The 18,483-nt window shown below is 35.6% G+C and overlaps 2 protein-coding genes across 2 annotated transcripts; one reads left to right on the forward strand and one right to left on the reverse strand.

The window, feature by feature from the left end:
- Positions 1–427: 427 nt before the first annotated feature.
- Positions 428–18,394, forward strand: LOC120771183. Its single transcript, XM_040099073.1, has 2 exons — positions 428–450; positions 17,171–18,394. Exon 2 carries the CDS (start codon positions 17,173–17,175, stop codon positions 18,340–18,342), a length of 1,170 nt encoding a protein of 389 aa, XP_039955007.1. The 5' UTR covers positions 428–450; positions 17,171–17,172; the 3' UTR covers positions 18,343–18,394.
- Positions 1,535–9,939, reverse strand: LOC120771182 (BTB/POZ domain-containing protein 6-A). The gene is made up of 2 exons (XM_040099072.1): positions 9,775–9,939; positions 1,535–2,982 (listed from the first exon to the last, which is right to left on the reverse strand). The coding sequence occupies exon 2, from the start codon at positions 2,980–2,982 to the stop codon at positions 1,588–1,590; it is 1,395 nt and encodes a 464-aa protein (XP_039955006.1). The 5' UTR covers positions 9,775–9,939; the 3' UTR covers positions 1,535–1,587.
- Positions 18,395–18,483: the final 89 nt, after the last annotated feature.

The following is an 18,483-nucleotide window of genomic DNA, read 5'->3' on the forward strand; positions in this document are numbered from 1 at the left end:
AAGAATCTGTCTAGTAGACTTTCCACGTATTTGACTACCAAACGAAAGATCACTCAAAAACAACTGTTTCATTAATTTTTCTCAATTCGGTCTCAAGAAACTCATAGAAAGTTAAATGTAAATCTCTAATAGCGCTCTCTGTTAATTAAGGTATGATCCAAACCATGTTTGACTTGCAAGAAAATGTGTACGCACAGATTTCCGAAAGTACAGAGTTGCATTGTAAGAATTTGCAAACAATATACATATGTGTTTTTGCACAACACTGGTTGCAGCAAACAGCTGTTGCATTAATTTATATTTATATGATAAGCGCGAAAGTGCAAGTTTTAGTTTTGTTTATACCTATATTTGTTGAGTTGTTTATCATTTGCAACGTTCTAGTGTTAATTTTTTTAAATAACATTAACCATTTACATACATACATAGTATACGTATAAGTTGTAGGCGGTAAGTTTTCATTTCTTCTTTTGTATTCTTGTTGGCGTATAATTAGAAATTGTACGTGTCTATCAACGTTGTCGTAGAATTTGAATGTACATAGGTAGGTAGTACGAGTACAAAAAGTCTTATTTTGCGTATCCTCCTATGATATCGTATATGGAATTATACATACATATACATATGTATATAATGCGAGCTTGCGAGCGTACTTCTGATGATGCAAATTCAACCTAACCTTACAATTTGTACATCCTTTTCAAGGATGTGCTATATGGTATCTTCGCAGGCCTTTACAATCTAACAGTTAATTATTGAAGAGACAACGGATATAAAGCCGGCTGCTCAAGACAATATTATGCCGTATGATGCTCTTATTAGACAATACTCCAATTAGGCTATTGTCAAGCGAAATGGTGCTATGTACATACATACATACATAAGTGGGTATGTGTACGAGCGCATTATATTTTTGATTTCTTAACGCAGATCGCAACTTTTGCAGTGGCTCATGGTTACCAGTCAATATGCTTAAATTTGTTATAAAAATTTAAAATTCATTGGAAATGAAATGAAAGTTTTATGTTAGAAATCAGCTTTATGAATATGGCGAAAGTAGGCGCATATGTACATACATATACATATGAACAAACATTTGTATGTATGTATGTATTTATATATGCATAATATTTGCATATGCATGATTGATGGAAAACAATCTCAAATTTTATCGATATAAATATGTATGTACATATGTATGTCCATACTTATCCATATGAATTCATTGAATACAATAAACTGGTTTGCGACGACGAAGAAGGTTAAATACTGTTTAATGAGGCTAATTTGAATAAATAAAAAAGAAATGGAAAAACATATGTTTGTTCTCACATATAGTACATATGTACATATATAAGTAGGTAAAAAATTTTGAAAAGAAATGTTGAAAAAATGAAGTTAGTATAAAGAACGTGTATGGTTTATTGACCTAACGTCAAAAGCAAAATAAATCCACACAAAGTTATCCACTCATGACAGTAAAACTATTTTTCGACTATTTCTTTTAATTTATTTTTATTTAAGTTAGTGTTAATTAATTAGTAAATTGTTGAAATAATAAAATTCAAATGTTTTCTGGAGCAATTTTTAAACTAAATTTGTAAAACGCAAGCCCTTCACTAAACTGCCGGTTTGCGCTGGCACGTCCCTAAAACGTATGCCATCGACAAAATCCGACTGCAAACTGCATGGATACTCCGAGCCGTATGCATCTGTACGCCACACCAATCGAATTTTGTACTCTATGTCAGGCGTTAGCAGCAAACCATCGCCCCACTCGATATTCATATCACAATTGTATCTGGTCAGCTGTTTTGTCACATTGTGCTGCCATAGAACAGTCTCACCGCCATTCGCCGCATTTGGCTCTTGATCACTTTCATCACTCTCACCATCGCTGCCGCTACTCTGTTCCAGCTGCTGCTGCTGGTTAGCATTTATGGCAGGCGTTGCGATCTCAATTTGTAAATTTTCACAGTACTCGCTGGGTATGTTGAAAGCATAATGCGACATCGGTGATATGTTCGGCGTTAAGCGACTACAGATAACGAGACCACGTAATGCAATAAATCGATCGCATTTAACATACAAAGTCCATTCGTGTGTATCCTGATCGACAATAAAAGGACGACATGCCTTGAAATAGCTGCGTTCAATCGCATGGCATTGCTGTTTTGGTTGTTGTGACGACCCGAGCGCATGATCTTCACACTCAACACCACTTACGGGCAATTGAAGATCATTTATAATTAATGCACAATCTTCCTGTTGTAAACCTAATTCGTGACATTCCTGCTGACACCACTCATAGACGAACCACAACAGCTGTTTACTGGTCTTCTCACTCTTATTAGCCGCTATGATCGCCTTAATGCAATCCTTGGATACATGCACATAGTGATTCTTATGTGAGGTCATGTATTGTGGATTATTGATGCAGCAGCGTGTAAAGAACGACATGCAGACGTCTAGCAAATCGCGCAGATCCATGCAGACACAAAGTTCCAGCGCGGGTAATATATTGTTGTAGCGTAACTTGCGCGCTATCGCCACCAGACAACTGTTGGTCAAATCTGTGATTAAATATTTCTCAGCGCAATAGTATAGCTCGATAGCATCCTCCAGCGTGAGCGACTCAAAGTCTATGACGCCGGCGTATATGTAATTTAAAAGCATTTGAAAAGTCTCGGCGCTAATATCCAAAATTTCAATTTCTTGTTGTTGTTCGCGTAGCGGTCCATAAAACATGGCTTCGAAAACTGGACTCGCCGTGGACAATATCAATTTGTGACACTTCAATTGGGCGCCGGCAATGTGAAAAACACAATCATAGAACTTCTCAGAGCGCAAGAGTTGTTCGAAGCGTCGACTAAATTGTGCCGCCATGGCGGCGTTGTCCATAAGCTGATGAGCCAGCTGTACGGATTTGGTCTGCGGTGTCGACACCGGTTGTGAGTAGCTCGGCAAGAATATTGAGTTCATCTGGAAGTGGAAAAAATAAGATAAATTATCTACAATATTTAACAAAAAAACATAAAAACAAATGGTTTATACAGGTAGACAGCTGTTTCTCTAATGGCATGGCTAAATCGACTCAGCTCGTCAAACTGATCATATTATACTTTATAGTGCCTTCAAATTATGAAATCCATGCCTTGACTATACGACGATCTTGACAGGAGCATGGTAAAGAAAATCAAAACCCGATGGAACGAGCTCCCTGTGTGCAAAAGTACTGCAAAAATCATCTGCAAAACGGTAGATTGGAAGTACACAAAATTACCATTGGCACTGTAGAAACATGATGGAAATACTAACTGGTCACTGTCTAGTGGCGACACACGCCCGTAAGATGGGGCTGACTGATCGAGAAGACTGCAGGGAATGTCTAGAGCAGGGCACCAGGGAAGCAATGGAGCAGCTTTTGTGGTAGCGACACACGCTCGTAAGATGGGGCTGACAGATCGAGCGGACTGCAGGGAATGTCTAGAGCAGGGCACCAGGAGAACAATGGCGCATTTCTTGTGCACTGAACCCCCATTGGCAAGACTACGCTGTAAGCATCTGGGGTCCACACAGTTTGATGTACTGGCGGAGGTATCGATAGTGAGGCCGCATATTCTGTTAAAATTTGTGTCAAGCGCAGGCATCCCAAACGATGATTATTCCTTTTGGACTTAGCAAGTGAACTCCATCTGGTATCGCAAAGAACCAAACTGAACTCTGCGTGGCTCTTTGGCCTACCGGATTAACCAAACCAAATCTATAGGGCCTCTAACCTTTCCTTATGGGTGTTACAAACTTGTTAGTTGAATATACCCTATTCTTGATTTTAAAAGGAGGTGAAGAAGACTCTATTTCATCAACTAAATATTTTTGGCTTTTTACGTGAAAATCTTTTCTACAGATAGTTGTAAATAAATGCCATAAACTTTATAGCTACTTACCATACAAATAGCTATTTTGAACACATATGTACGTAACATTTAGCCCTTCTAGCCTGTAATATATCAGATTACATATTCTTAGACACAACATTTGCACACTTCTTCATTGTTCGTTTTGTCTACATACATAAGTATGTATTTTCAAATGCCGCCAGCAACGTTTCGTCACGACTAACATCAATTATTTTCTGCTTCTTCTTTTTCTTTTTGCAAATTTCTGTATTAATTCTTAATGCCATGCTGATTTCATGGTCGCTGATTTAAAACTCTTATCAAACATTTTAATATTTATTTGTCTAGTTTTACGGTTAAGCCTTGCCAGGCACAATAATATATAAAATCTAATTGTTCCGCTTCTGAGACGCCGTTTCACCAGTTCACACTGAAGTTAGAAATTTGTTTTACTTATATGTGTAATGGGATGCGTCAAAAAATCAAATATTTTTTTTCGTTTGGAATTCTGAAAAATTGGTTATTATACACCTCTACGAAAATCTCTCCAAATATGGGCTCTTAATTGCAACGAGAAGATTCTCCGCCTTACAGTTTTCTATTTTGTTGGTTGAAGTTTGATTATTTTGAGGCAAAAAAAAAATTTGTTATGAATTTTATAAATCAATGAAAAAAATTAAATGCAAATTTTAGTAAAAAAAAATCACTTTAAATTGAAAATCTCACAGTTTTGCTATTTTTAGCCACCCTAGTACAAATATGAGTGGATATGCATTGTTTTTAATTTTTTTTATAATTTTTGGTTGAGTTCGTTTAGGTCAAAAATCATTTAAAATTGCAAAATCTCACAGTTTGCTTATTTTTTTTTAGACCCACCCTAGTACACATATGAGTGGGTATGTATATATATTTCTGTAATTTCTTATACTTTTTCGGTTTTCGGTTAAGTTCGTTTAGGTCAAAAATCATTTAAAATTGCAAATCTCACAGCTAGTTTTTTTTGGGACCCACCCTAGTACACATATGAGTGGGTAAAAATGTTTTGAAATTTGTAATTTTTCGGTTAAGTTCGTTTAGGTCAAAAATCATTTAGAATTGCAAATCTCACAGTTTTGCAATTTTTAACCACCCTAGTACAAATATGAGTGGATATGCATTGTATTTAATTTTTTTTTATAATTTTTGGTTGAGTTCGTTTAGGTCAAAAATCATTTAGAATTGCAAATCTCACAGTTTTGCTCTTTTGAACCACCCTAGTACAAGTATGAGTGGATATGCATTGTATTTAATTTTTTTTATAATTTTTGGTTGAGTTCGTTTAGGTCAAAAATCATTTAAAATTGCAAAATCTCACAGTTTGCTTATTTTTTTTTAGACCCACCCTAGTACACATATGAGTGGGTATGTATATATATTTCTGTAATTTCTTATACTTTTTCGGTTTTCGGTTAAGTTCGTTTAGGTCAAAAATAATTTAAAATTGCAAATCTTACAGTTTGTTTTTTTTTTGGACCCACCCTAGTACACATATGAGTGGGTATAAATCCTTTGAAATTTGTAATTTTTCTGTTAAGTTCGTTTACGTCGAAAATCAGCAAAAAAAAGTTTAAAAACAAACTATAAAAAAATTAAAAATTGGAGACCATCTTGGTAGAACAGTATATTTCCCACGAAACTGAGACTTGCAATTTAAAATGATTTATTTTTCACAGCGTTATTAATTTCTTAAGAAGAAAAAAAGTTGCCATAAAATAATGAAACTTCAGCCGCATGGGATTTTTCTCTTGTGCCACCCTAATATTTAACCAACATTTGTTTATAAATACATATATACAATATTAATGTATGTATGTACATATGTAAATGTGGAATAATGTCTGTTGTTGAAAATAATTTGTAGTGCCATTTGTTCTTGAACTTGAAAAGCAAACTTCATATTAATGATGGCATACACATACCTGTATGCATATGTACTTGCATACCTGGTTAGCACTAGCAGCTTTAAGGTGGCCAGCGGCGTCGCCTTCAAAACTCCATGAACGAAAACGTGATTTGAATAAATTGCTTGTGTCTAAATATTAGTGGCAGCGTTAGTTTATGTTATGTGCGGCATTTTTTCATTCGCTCAATGACTTCGTAATATTTCGCTTGCCTCTCATTCCAAACAAACTTGCTTTAAGTTTGTATAGTATAAGTAACAATTTAAATGTTAGGAGAAGAGTGCGCACGTGGTTTGGGCATAACATAAAGCATGCTTTTGGGAGCACAACATGCTTTTGGCTCTCAGTAATAAAAATATTTCTTATTTTCCTCAAAATAGGCTTCAGATATCAAACTCTGTTGCATGTTAACATACTAGGATAAAAAAAAAATACCGAGTCCGGGTCAAATTTGATCAGATGGCATGCAAAGGATTTAATAAAAATTTTTCTTATTTTCCTCAAAATAGGCTTCAGAGATCAAACTCAGTTATATGTTACCAAAGTAGGACAAAAAAAATACCGAGTCCGGGTCACATTTGATCAGATGGCATGCAAAGGAGACCCTATAAAACACTAGATTTTAGTAAAAATATTTCCCATATTCCTCAAAGTAGGCTTCAGAGATCAAACTCCGTTTTATGTTATCAAAATAGGAAAAAAAATATTGAGTCCGAGTCAAATTTGATCAGATGATATGCAACAATAAGATATTTCAAGGGGCGTTCAAATCAATTGCGCCAATCGAATAACACTTTTAAGTTTTGCACGCGCGTCATTATCAGCATTTTCTATATTAATTGATATGAGATAAGACTCTTAAAGCCGCTATCTTTAATGTTATTGAGTGTCATTGCTTTAAAAGTGGCACCTTTATCAGCACTCCAGAACCAACTATCAGAACAATGTAGCGAGTATGAGCACTGTGCCAAAAAAGGTAAAAAACGATAATTCTTATGATCACACAAGCAATCGTATCAGCATTTGTTTACATTCATTGAACATAGTATATTTGCTGTGGACAAACAGCTTTTTAGAAAATGTTGAGTAGCTTTCGTGTCTTGGTATTTACCCGCACTTAAGTCGTCATTTGTTTGTTTATCCACAGCACATACATACATATGTATGGATTTTTCAAAAACAGAAATGAAAACAGACAATATAAAGTTGGATTTGATTTGTCATCGCCGATTACCGGCATTGTGCGAGCGACTTGCTCTGGGTCGACAAAGCTAAATGGGTGTTTTGAGCTTGTAGAACAGCGCCAAACTGGTTCGCATAAAATACTAGAACGAATAAATTATATCAGCAAAAGGAAAAAGCTTGTATATACATACATAGTATAACACATACATAAGTATGTATGTAGATGCGTAGTATGGCCGGAACGTGAGTTCAAAATCACATAAAAATTAATGAATTGCAATGAATATTGAATTTCAAAGAAATGCTTAGCTGCTGTACCACGAAATTCCCAGACTTTCAGAAATATATCATTAATAATAATATATTCCATGCTGTTTTCTTTACAACAACTGCCAGCTGTGGTGAAATTGCATTCCCGATATTGATTTCCTGTCTACTGCATTTTGGCTGGAAAAAACTTGAGCAGAGTCTGAACTGTTGAGCTAACATGATAATGCTCAAGAACAGAAGTACAATTTCATTGATAATTTTCAATATCTCAAGCTACGAAATTTGTCGGCGTTGATACACAACATTAAGGGATCGTCTCAATGTAAAGCTCCGAAAATCACTGATTTTCGCAATTTTTTTTAATGTTGAAATTTTTTAATGTTCAACCAAATTGGAACTAGATATCTTCAAAACTTTTCCGTTGAGAGTGGAAACCGTTTTGAAAAATACCATTCTAAAAAAACGCGTTTAAATATCGGAGCTGGAACGTTTCCCATTCTGCTCCCTTTCTACAAGAAACGCTGTAGCGACCGTAATAATTTCAATTTCGATTTCAAAATTTGAGAGAAAATTTATTACAGTGTATACTATCCGGTAATGCAAAAAAAAAAAAAATCGATCTCTCGAAAATTTCACACTGAGACGATCCCTTAAGTACGTGACCGAGCTTTTTTAGACTGCAGATTCTGTAACGTGACGAGCTGAGTCGATTTAGCCATGTTCATCTGTCTGTATATAGTTATATACGCGAGTAAGTCCGTCAGTTTTTTAGTTATCCATCTAATATTTTGTATACACCCTTTTCTCTCCAAGAAGCTGCTCATTTCTCGGAACCGCCAATTTTGGACCATTATATGATATAGCTGTCATACAAGCTGATCGATATGTATGGAACACCTTTTTATTTATCATGAAGTCTTCACGAAATTTCGCATGCATTATAGTCCAAGGCTAGACTGCAATCTCCGAACATATTGTTTAGATCGGACCGCTATAGCTTGCAGTTGCCGCACAAACTGAAACTCCAAATCAAGTTCTTGTATGAAAAAGTTTTTTAATCCAAAAATTATCTTCACGAAATTTTGCACAGAATATTTTCCAAGGCAAGACTACAATCTCCGAACATATTGTTTAGATCGGACCACTATAGCACATAGCTGTCATAAAAACTAACCGATCCAAATCAAGTTCTTGTATGAAAAACTTTTTTATTCCAAAAATTATCTTAACGAAATTTGGCACAGAATATTTTCCAAGGCAAGACTACAATCTCCGAACATATTGTTTAGATCGGACCACTATAGCACATAGCTGTCATAAAAACTAACCGATCCAAATCAAGTTCTTGTATGAAAAAGTTTTTTATTCCAAAAATTATCTTAACGAAATTTGGCGCAGAATATTTTTCAAGGCCAAACTACAATCTTCGAACATATAGTACAGATCGGACCACTATAGCATATAGCTGTCATAAAAACTAACCGGTACCGGTACTAAACACTTGATAAAGAACTTTTTATACGTTTTTATGCTATAAGAAGTGCAGCTGTGAAAGATATTACAGCGTGGGTGTAGCCTAAGTTAATGTTGTCTCATGTTTATATTATATTTTTATCACTATTTTTAATTTAATATTCCTAACCAAAACCATACATTTGTAAGCAGGAGGATAACTTTGATTTATTTTAAGTCATTCAGTTTATTTAATTTAATTTTTCAATTAATTATAGCAACTATTAAATTTTTATATATTTGAAGTTATTTTAAATACATATATTGCTCTTCAAAAATAATGCTTCACCTTTGTAGAATCTACATCTACAATTCAAAACTAATGCGCACATCTACTAAAATCAAACAGGTTTTCGAAAATAGTTTTTTTACTCAATCTTTTATATGCAAATATTAAACAAATTAACTTTCTACAAAGCTATGTAAATGTATACACTTTTTCTCAATCAATCTTCACGATTGCCTCATCGACAAACGAATGCTGTTTTATTTGTTTTGAGATCATAATCAATCAAAACGCCGTTGGCATTACCACTCATTTCGTTAGATAAAATATTCGTCAATCAAGCGAGTAAAATCGTTTTTGTAATCACAAAATGTTTAATCTAAATTATTCAAAAAATCTTTAGCACTTTTTATTCTTTACTCATGCTCATTCCCTTAATCTGCTTTTAATCTAAAAATTGCGCCCATTTCCGTCATCACAAAAGCAATTTTCTACTTGACTTGCAATTTGTCTTATATACTATGTCACACTGCAAATTTATTACGTAAATTTTGTTGCTACTATGCTGTTATACATACATATGTATATTCATATATCTCCTTTTTAATTATTGTACTTGACCGATTTTTTGCTTGTTTTTCTCCTAAGTAATATACAATTTAACAGCTGATCTTGTATGTTTAGATTATTTTATCAGCTTTATATGAATTTACCTTCAGCGTTTCACTTCAATTTCATTTACCTTTCAGAGATTGCACACACGCACAGACAGCACAGAAATAATACGTTTGTTTGCTTTCTTCGCTGACTTTTTGCACTGATTTTACTATTTCATATACTCGTACTAAAGCGAAATTGTCTTCTCTTCTAATCTTATAAGCGATTTTACACAAACCTTTTGCCTCGACGTCTCGTATACGATTGAATGCTTTTTACCGAGATTCTGTTAGCTTTCCGCCGCACAACGCACTTTCGTGTGGCGCTCATATATCTGAGCATTTCACATCGATCAATGCCGGTTGTGAGTGTAATGAGTGCAGAACAAATGCTACTCAACTAATGTTAAAAAAGGCATTCTGCTTAGGGAGAGATCGATAAATGTTCTCCAGTCATACGATTATACATTTTTTTGTGTAAAACTCAAAAATATCTGATCAAATTTGACCCGGACTTGCAAAAAAAAGGAAAATTTTCAGGTGTTTTGTTACAAATTTTTATTATCGCCTTCAACTTAACACATTTCATACCAAAAACATTCACTGAAATATGTTGAATCAGTCCATAAGAGATGTTGAGATTCTCTGCTATCTCTCCGATGCCAACTAGACGGTTTTCAAGCACTGTTTCTTAAACTTTTTTCATAGTTATTAACAGAGGTGGATGGACGACACGCATGAGGCAAATATTCGATGACTTCACGAGCTTCACTGAATTTTTTTGTGCCACTCAAATACTTTAGTTCGTGCTAAAATAGACTCCCAGAACATTTACAGAACATTTTGGTTGATTCCGCAGCATTGATTCCTTAAGAAATACAAAATTTGAAGCCAAATCGTTCATCGGAAAAATCGCCATGCACACTGTTCGTCAACAAACAGCTGATAGAACTCGCATTATTTTACATATGTATATGTGACCTGGTCTACGACAAGGGGGCTTAGGTTAGGTACGAGAAACTGACGATTATTTTTTACAGCTTTTCCCAGAAAACTAGTTTTCGCATGTTAGCCCCCTTTTCGTAGACCAAGTCACATATAGATCCAAAGTCTACATGGAGATCAAAATTCGTACGAACAAAAAATAAGGTTGTGCCAAATTTTTTTATCGATTCGGTTTGAACACAGTTTATAATGGATTAGTCCGGGTCTAATTTAATCAGATGTACCCACAGAGATATTGGTTTAAGACTACAAAAGTAGCGTCTTGGATAAAAATATCAAGAAATTAGCAATTACTTACCCTCGCGGGCCATTTAATATTTGAAAAAGTATACATTTGGATATTCGTTTTGAACAAAATGTGAATTTTGGGTTGTCTTCTTCTTTGCATATTGCAAAAAATGGATCAACGAATCCGTATAAAATTTTGTGTGAAAAAAAAACAAAATTGAGTCCCCGAAGCATTCCGAATGTTGACTTTAGGATATGATGAAGTTTCTTTCTTTATTGTCGGAGACATCGCTTACGCGGTTATAGCCAAAAATATGAAATATGAAGCTTCCTAGGACAAAAACAAAGTTTATCGGTGGTACAAAATGTTCTCAGCGGGTCGAGAAGACGTGAACGACGAAGAGGGAACGTGAAAGGTTTGCTAAAAGTTTTATTCGATTGCAGGAGCCTCGTGCATCATGAGTTCTTGGCAAAGGGTCGCACATCCAATAAAGAATATTACAGTGAGAAACGCCCGGGTTTGTGGAAGAACAAAAATCGGCTTTTGTACCATGATAACGCCCCTACTCACATCGCTTTTTGTGTCGAAATATTTGACCAAAAACAACAGAACTTTTTTGTCCATAAGAGACCCATTAAAGGAAATAAGTGGAAAAAGGCAAGTCAGTTCAAATTGCTACGTACGTCAAATAAACTGAGTTCGACCAATTTTTTCAGTCTGAGTTGAATAATTCAATAATAACTATAACATTTTTTTTTCGTAGGAGGAAGCATCAAAAGCCGGAGTGCAGAACTTTAATCCGCCAAATCTAACTTGCTACCAACTCATATCTCTCCTACGAAACCACCGGGTTAATGCAGACTGACTGACGCTTAATATACTACAAATACTGTTGTTAGTTTTGTCATAAGACAGCTTTCTATTTACCAGACTGACCCATGAGTGCTGTCAAAATTTCCACCGAAAAACTACCACCAAGTGAAGATTTTAACTTTTCCCTTACACTTGAAAAACGAGGGCATTGGAAAAATAACTGTACGTGCTCAGAGTCTTCTATGCACTGTACACTACGGACTATTACGGACTGTGATGGAATCGGAACAGCTAGCTTCTAAAGCATCCATGTCCACTCAGTATTTGAGTTAAGTGAAAGTCTAGGTCCTCATGTTGTCTATCTTACCACGCATGGATGGCTGGGATTAGTCCGTAGATCCACTGTCTTTTGATTGAGGTTTGGCACCGTTGTTTCCACAATGCAAAGCTTTTGGTTCTCTCCTCTATTTTTAAGCCTACAGACGGCTTTAATAGATGGTTCAATCGCGCTAATTCTTCTCCTTGGATGCCAATAGGCGGCATATTAGCTATTACATATGTAAGTAGCTAGTAGGCGCTGAGATCTTATTATTTCACAAATAATATAATTCCAATTGCAATCGAACATTTGTCAGTCCGCTAACCCAACCAAACACCGTACATGCATATATAGTATTTCCAAGAGCACGTTTAAATTAAAAAACTTTATACTCAATGTTCTTAGTAAGCGCTCAGATTAGTTGAATGTACTCCTGAGCAGAGAACTGGTCTAAATGCTACAGCCTGTGGCTGGGTAACTTTAAACTGTGTATGCTTTTAGTCTCAATCAATGAACTAAATGCCATGCATAAGTGTGTGTGTTTATATGTATGAATACCGGCTGAGGTTAAGATAAGTGTATTATAAAATTTTTGTTTATACGCATTTTACTTTTAATACAAGTATAATTGTATGTAGATATGTTTAAACTTTGAGTTTATTACACTTCACACGCGTTTTATTGTTTTTATTTTTGGAACAAGCACTCTAATTGTCTGCAAGTTGCTAACGAAAATGCTGAGCAGTCATACATATGTCACACCTGTTATACGTATGTAAATATCAACAGCTTAAGTGATAACATTGTTTTCACGCATTACTGTTATCTTAGCAAACATTTCATTTCATATTTACCTGTTTTGGTAATACTGAATATTGTACGGCACCCTTTTATCTATGACAAATTACGTGAAGATATCTCGCCAAATAAAAACGTTTTTCATACAAGGGTTTGACTTTGATCGGTCAGTTTGTATGACAGTGTATGATATATGTATGTATAATAGTTGTCCTATTCAAAAAATATATTCATATTGGGTAGTCGAAAAACTATTTTCGTATTTTGTCAATAGATGTCGTTGCAGTCGTGCTACCAATCACATTTTGCCACATAGTGTTGGAAAGATGAGATTTTAAGCTTCAATTAACCAAAAATTAAAATTAAAAAATTCGGTGAAGTTTAAAAATAGTTACAGCTGCTCAAAAATAAGTGAAAATAATGCAGAAACTCGCTGTAAATTGAAATTTTCGTATAAAAAATGGGAAGAATGCCACGCAAGCCACCAATGAAATTTGTGAAGTTTACGGAGACGAAGCTGTATCAGTTCGTGTAGCACAACAATGGTTCGCTCACTTCCGTTCTAGAAATTTCGCTGTGAAAGATGCACCACGCTCTGGTCGACCTAACATTGAAAAAGTCGATGAAATTATAGAAAAGATTAATCAGGACCGTCACATAAGCTGCCATGATATAGCTAAGGCACTTAACATTCATCATCAAATGGTTTTGAACCATTTAAAAAAGGCTGGCTATAAAAAAAAAGCTCGATGGATGGGTACCACACAAATTGTCTGTGAAAAATTTAATGGACTGAATTAAAAGCTGCGATTCTTTGCTCAAACGAAATGAAATCGAACCATTTCTGAAGCGAATGGTAACTGGAGACGAAAAGTGGATCAAATACGGCAATAATGTGCAAAAGAGATCATGGTTCAAGCGTGGTGAAGCTCAACAAATGGTCGCAAAGCCAGCATTGACGCCTCCAAAGGTTGTGCTGAGTGTTTGGTGGTATTGGAATGAAATTATCCACTATGAGCTGCTCCAGCCTGGTCGAAAGATTGATTCTACATTATACTGTCAACAACTGCTGAGATTGGTGCAAGCAATCGAAAAAAACGGCCAGAATTGATCAACAGAAAGGCTTCGTCTTCCATCAGTAGAACGCTAGACCACACACATCTTTGATGACTCGACAAAAACTGGGAGAGCTTGGCTGGGAAGTTTTGATGCATCCACCATATAGCCCTGACTTTGCACCATCGGACTACCATTTGTTTCGGTGAATCCAGAACTCCCTTGATAGAGTGAAGTTGGCTTCAAGAGAAGCCTGGGAAAATTACTTTTCGCAGTTTTTCGCCGAGAAACCAGAAAAGTTGTACACTGATGGAATAATGTCTCTAGCGGAAAAATGGCAAAAAGTGGTCGGACAAAATCGTACATATTTGGTTCATTAAAGTTCATTATAAATAAAAAAAAAATAAGTTGAAGGTTTATTTGAAATACGAAAAGACTTTTTCTACTACCCAATATATATACATACTTCATAGGGTCTCCGACGTTATCATTTGGGTTTTACAAGGCTCGTGGCAAACTTAATAAACTCGTAGCTTGTTCTGGATATAAGAAAAATTGGTTTTATTGCCTTTTAAACGATTCTCACTCTACAGTGTAGTAAAATTATCATCAAGAAACCGATTTTCAAAAAAAAAAAATAATAAAAATAAAATAAGAATTGCATCGGACACCAACTCTGTCCGATCCACTAACAGCACTTGAAACCATTATGTGTTAATGGAGTCGACTAGACAGCAAATTTGTATACTTTTAAAGGCAGCAACCCATAATAACCCTATTTTCATCGACAAAACCGAAGTGCATCATAAAAGTTTACCAATTGGAAATTGTGTCTATCTTAGCGCTCGCTCATTTACCTCTTCAGTACATTACTTTTTTTTTCATTTAGCTCAATAGCTTCCCGCGCTTATATGAATAGGAACACATTGATGTATTCTTTTCATATTTTCCTTCCTCTTTCTCCCCAAACAACCTTGAACTGCGCGCCAAGCGGAACGTTCATATCCAAGCTATGTATCTTTTGCTAATGTCTACACCACATTTTTTTCGTTTCACTTACATATTTGTGTACCTGTTCAGGTAGAGCTGTCTATATGCCAAAGCCAAACTTACCATCATCGTCAGTCGACAAAAGCCATAGCAACAAAGTGCGAGAGTTTCAAAAAAAAAATACAAATGTTCACCGCAAGTCGAGGAGAAAGAGTGTGGAAGGATGAAATAAGACACGATAGCAGCATTTTGATATGCTAGAACTCTTTGGCTACTGCATACTTATTCATCTACATATGTACATGGGTATGGGTATAAACATAATGATCGCGGCGCTTTGCAGCCAAACAGGATTTCTTCGTATCTTAAAGACTTCTTCCAGCTGATTTGCTTTTACTGTCTGTCTTCATAAGGTAAATTGTTCACTAAAAGCAAGCAAGAAGGCTTTGGTCAGAAAATTTCAGTGCAACGTACAATGGGCTGGTACCATATAACAACAGCATAAAATAAAGTGATATCTGAGCTTCTTATTACAAAGTAGCGTTATTACATTTGTATGCCTGGGTTATAGATTAAATAGAGAATAACTCTGAAACTCTCAGCGAGTATTTCTAGCTGAGTTGAATGTTAAAAATTAGTTCTTTGGGGAACTTGCAGCTGTTTTAAAATTAGTAATAGCATAAACTTCACTAAATATCTACCGAGGTTCAAGCTAGGACTATCCCTAATGCCTAGGAAAGGAAAAATTCAATAAACCATCCCCCTAAGTTTTCGATGGATCATTTATTTTCGCCATAATGATCGAATGCAATCAGTTGAGTTCTCAGCGATCCAGTGGACATTAAGATCTTCAACATTCATACCTCAACAGAATCCTTTGCTCTTATTCGAGAACAAATTCCAACAAATCCTGCTTGAAATATAATGTAGGGTAGATCGCCTCTACACGGTGCATGCTCGGTAAAGCTAAATGACTTGTGGCCTTCGCGGCCTGTAAAAACTCTTAACGGACTTGAATTCACTGGGACTATGATTTCGGAATTGCTTTTGGATTTGGTTGAGCGCTGGGCTGGTGGTCCAGGTATACCGTAGCCCGAGTATGTGGAACACATCCTGCAGAAATGGCTATCGCGTTAATGGAATCGGTTCTCCGATGCCCGTTGGTGTTGTCGTGTTGAACCTTTGGATCTTTAGTGAGCTCAGCGCGCGCTGGTGAACAAACTGAACTGTGAGATTCTTCTGGAACAGAGTTTACCCCAAGAGGTCATCCGAACTACTGGCACTTGGCAAAGTCAATCTCGCCACAAATATAAGTTTTCTGACTGGACACTGTCCAATAGGTTAACATGCGTTGCGGCTAAATATTCTCTTCGACGCTCCTTGCCAAAGCTGTATGGATGAAGGCATCATCTTGTCACTTCCTTCTTTATAGCGCAGCTTTTGACAGACTGAGATTGAAATATCTCGGTAAACACACCTCTGGCGAAGCTATCCAAGTTTGTGGAAAATGCTTCGTTGATCTTTGAGGATCTGGGGATCCACCTAATAGGAGTTTATAGGTAACATAAAGAACAAGAATTTTCTAGTTGAAGTCATATGTGATGATGTCTTTTTCAGTTCCTCCTTCTTGACTAATAGTTTTTGTAGTTAAAAAATGTTTTTCATTATGGTCTTCTCAGAAAAATTGTCCGAATATATAGCCTACAAATTCCAAAGGATCTTGATAAGCTCGACCGATCCGCTTGCATAGCTGCAAGTATTGATTATTATCTTAAAATATTATAGTAAACTTGAATTTTATTCACCAAAAATTCTGTGTTTAACAAGTCTCATCGGAAAGAGCTATCCGAAAAATTATAAGACAATACGTGCAAGGTGTTGGAATTGATTTTGTATTTCTATGTCCGATTTGTTGAATTTGGCTACTTACAGAGTGAAATAATTGTATTAGAGTTGTTTTCGGAATGTCGGATTAACAGCCTTCTAACGGTAAAGTTCTGGTTAACATAACTTAGATTCCTTCTTTCGGTAAATAACCATTTTTTAACCATAACTTAACTGGTTGCTAACCATATATTGAGAAAACGTACCGTAATATGTTTAATACTAACCAGATAATGTTAAATGCTGTGTATGAGTATAATTTTATAGCGATGATAACAGTAATAACGCTACTAAATTGTTTTAAACTTTCGAGTACACAATTTCCTTAGTTTCTCGAATCGATTTCGAAACATTGCAATTTATTTAATTTAAATCTCTTTCATTTCAGTAATGCTTTATTTTATTATACGTTTATTATGCAGCAAAAAATTTCAAATATTGCTAATAGTTCTAATGAACTTTCGTGATTGGGTAGACTACATGATAAGAATAGAAGTTGATGATTTTCCAATTGCTCATCTTCTAGGTAAAAGCGTAGTTAATAATTGCCGACATATACTAGCAAATTTGGATTATGACGAATCGAATACACACAACATCATAAGCCATTTTGTGTCGAGAGTCGGCAGACATAGAAAAACACAAATCTTTCGCTCAAAAATCACTGGTCACAAAATCATCGGAAAGAGCTATCCGAAAAATTATAAGACAATACGTGCACTTACTTTTCCACTAAACAGTGAATATCTGCGAAAAGAGTACCTCACTCAAGCTGTTGGAGCTGATTTACAGATCTGTCCACATGCGAGTATACAACAATTTGTCAACTTTTTCACCACACATAGCGTATACAATGAAACCACTGTATGGCTGCTCATGCTCACCAATCCCCAGCTGCTTGTACATCCTTATCTTGAGCATCACGGTTTTCCGGTGCCACAGTTGTTTGGCGTATGTGGTTTGACCACATTTCAGGAGCATGTCGGCCAAACGCTGCAACATTTCTACAAGGCAAATTTCGAAATCAAATTGCGTATAGCCAAGCAATTGCTTGAGTCTGCTTTGAAGTTCACCAATGGCTTTGAGGGTTACCGCATGTATATAACCGATTTAACGGCAGACAATCTAATCTACAATGAGGAACGTGATAAACTCTATTTTATTGATTTAAATACCGCTTTTATAGTGGATTCGAAGCACACAATCCATAAAGATGGCATAGATCAACATGAAAATATTGAATGCGATGATTGCTTTGCCTTCGTGCCGGATCGTTTGTGCACGTATGGCATAAGCGATGTGAATTTACTCGAATCGTGCCTGTTTTTGCGGGAGAATTTGAAGCGTGATCGCACGAAAGGTTTCCTCAAACCAATACCGGCGGAAATCACAGCAAAGTATCCCAATTTGGAGACGCTGCTCGACAGCTGTGTGGATGGTGTAATAAAAACGGGAACGGAGTCGGTTGAAGAAATGACGCGTTTTCTCACAACGCTCAAGTTAATAGAATTGTTCTCAGATATTTTAAACGAATTTGAGGTTATGTTGAAAATTAATTAGAATAATAATTGTTTTATATAATATTTGTAAATTGTTAGAATGTAAGTGAATTTTTGGTGATATTAATGTGAAAATAAATGTGAAAATGCAAATTTTTATACAAAGTAAATTTTATAACAAATGTTTTTTTTGTTCACTTAT

This window comes from Bactrocera tryoni, chromosome 3 (assembly GCF_016617805.1).
Source record: "Bactrocera tryoni isolate S06 chromosome 3, CSIRO_BtryS06_freeze2, whole genome shotgun sequence".
NCBI lineage: Eukaryota > Metazoa > Arthropoda > Insecta > Diptera > Tephritidae > Bactrocera > Bactrocera tryoni.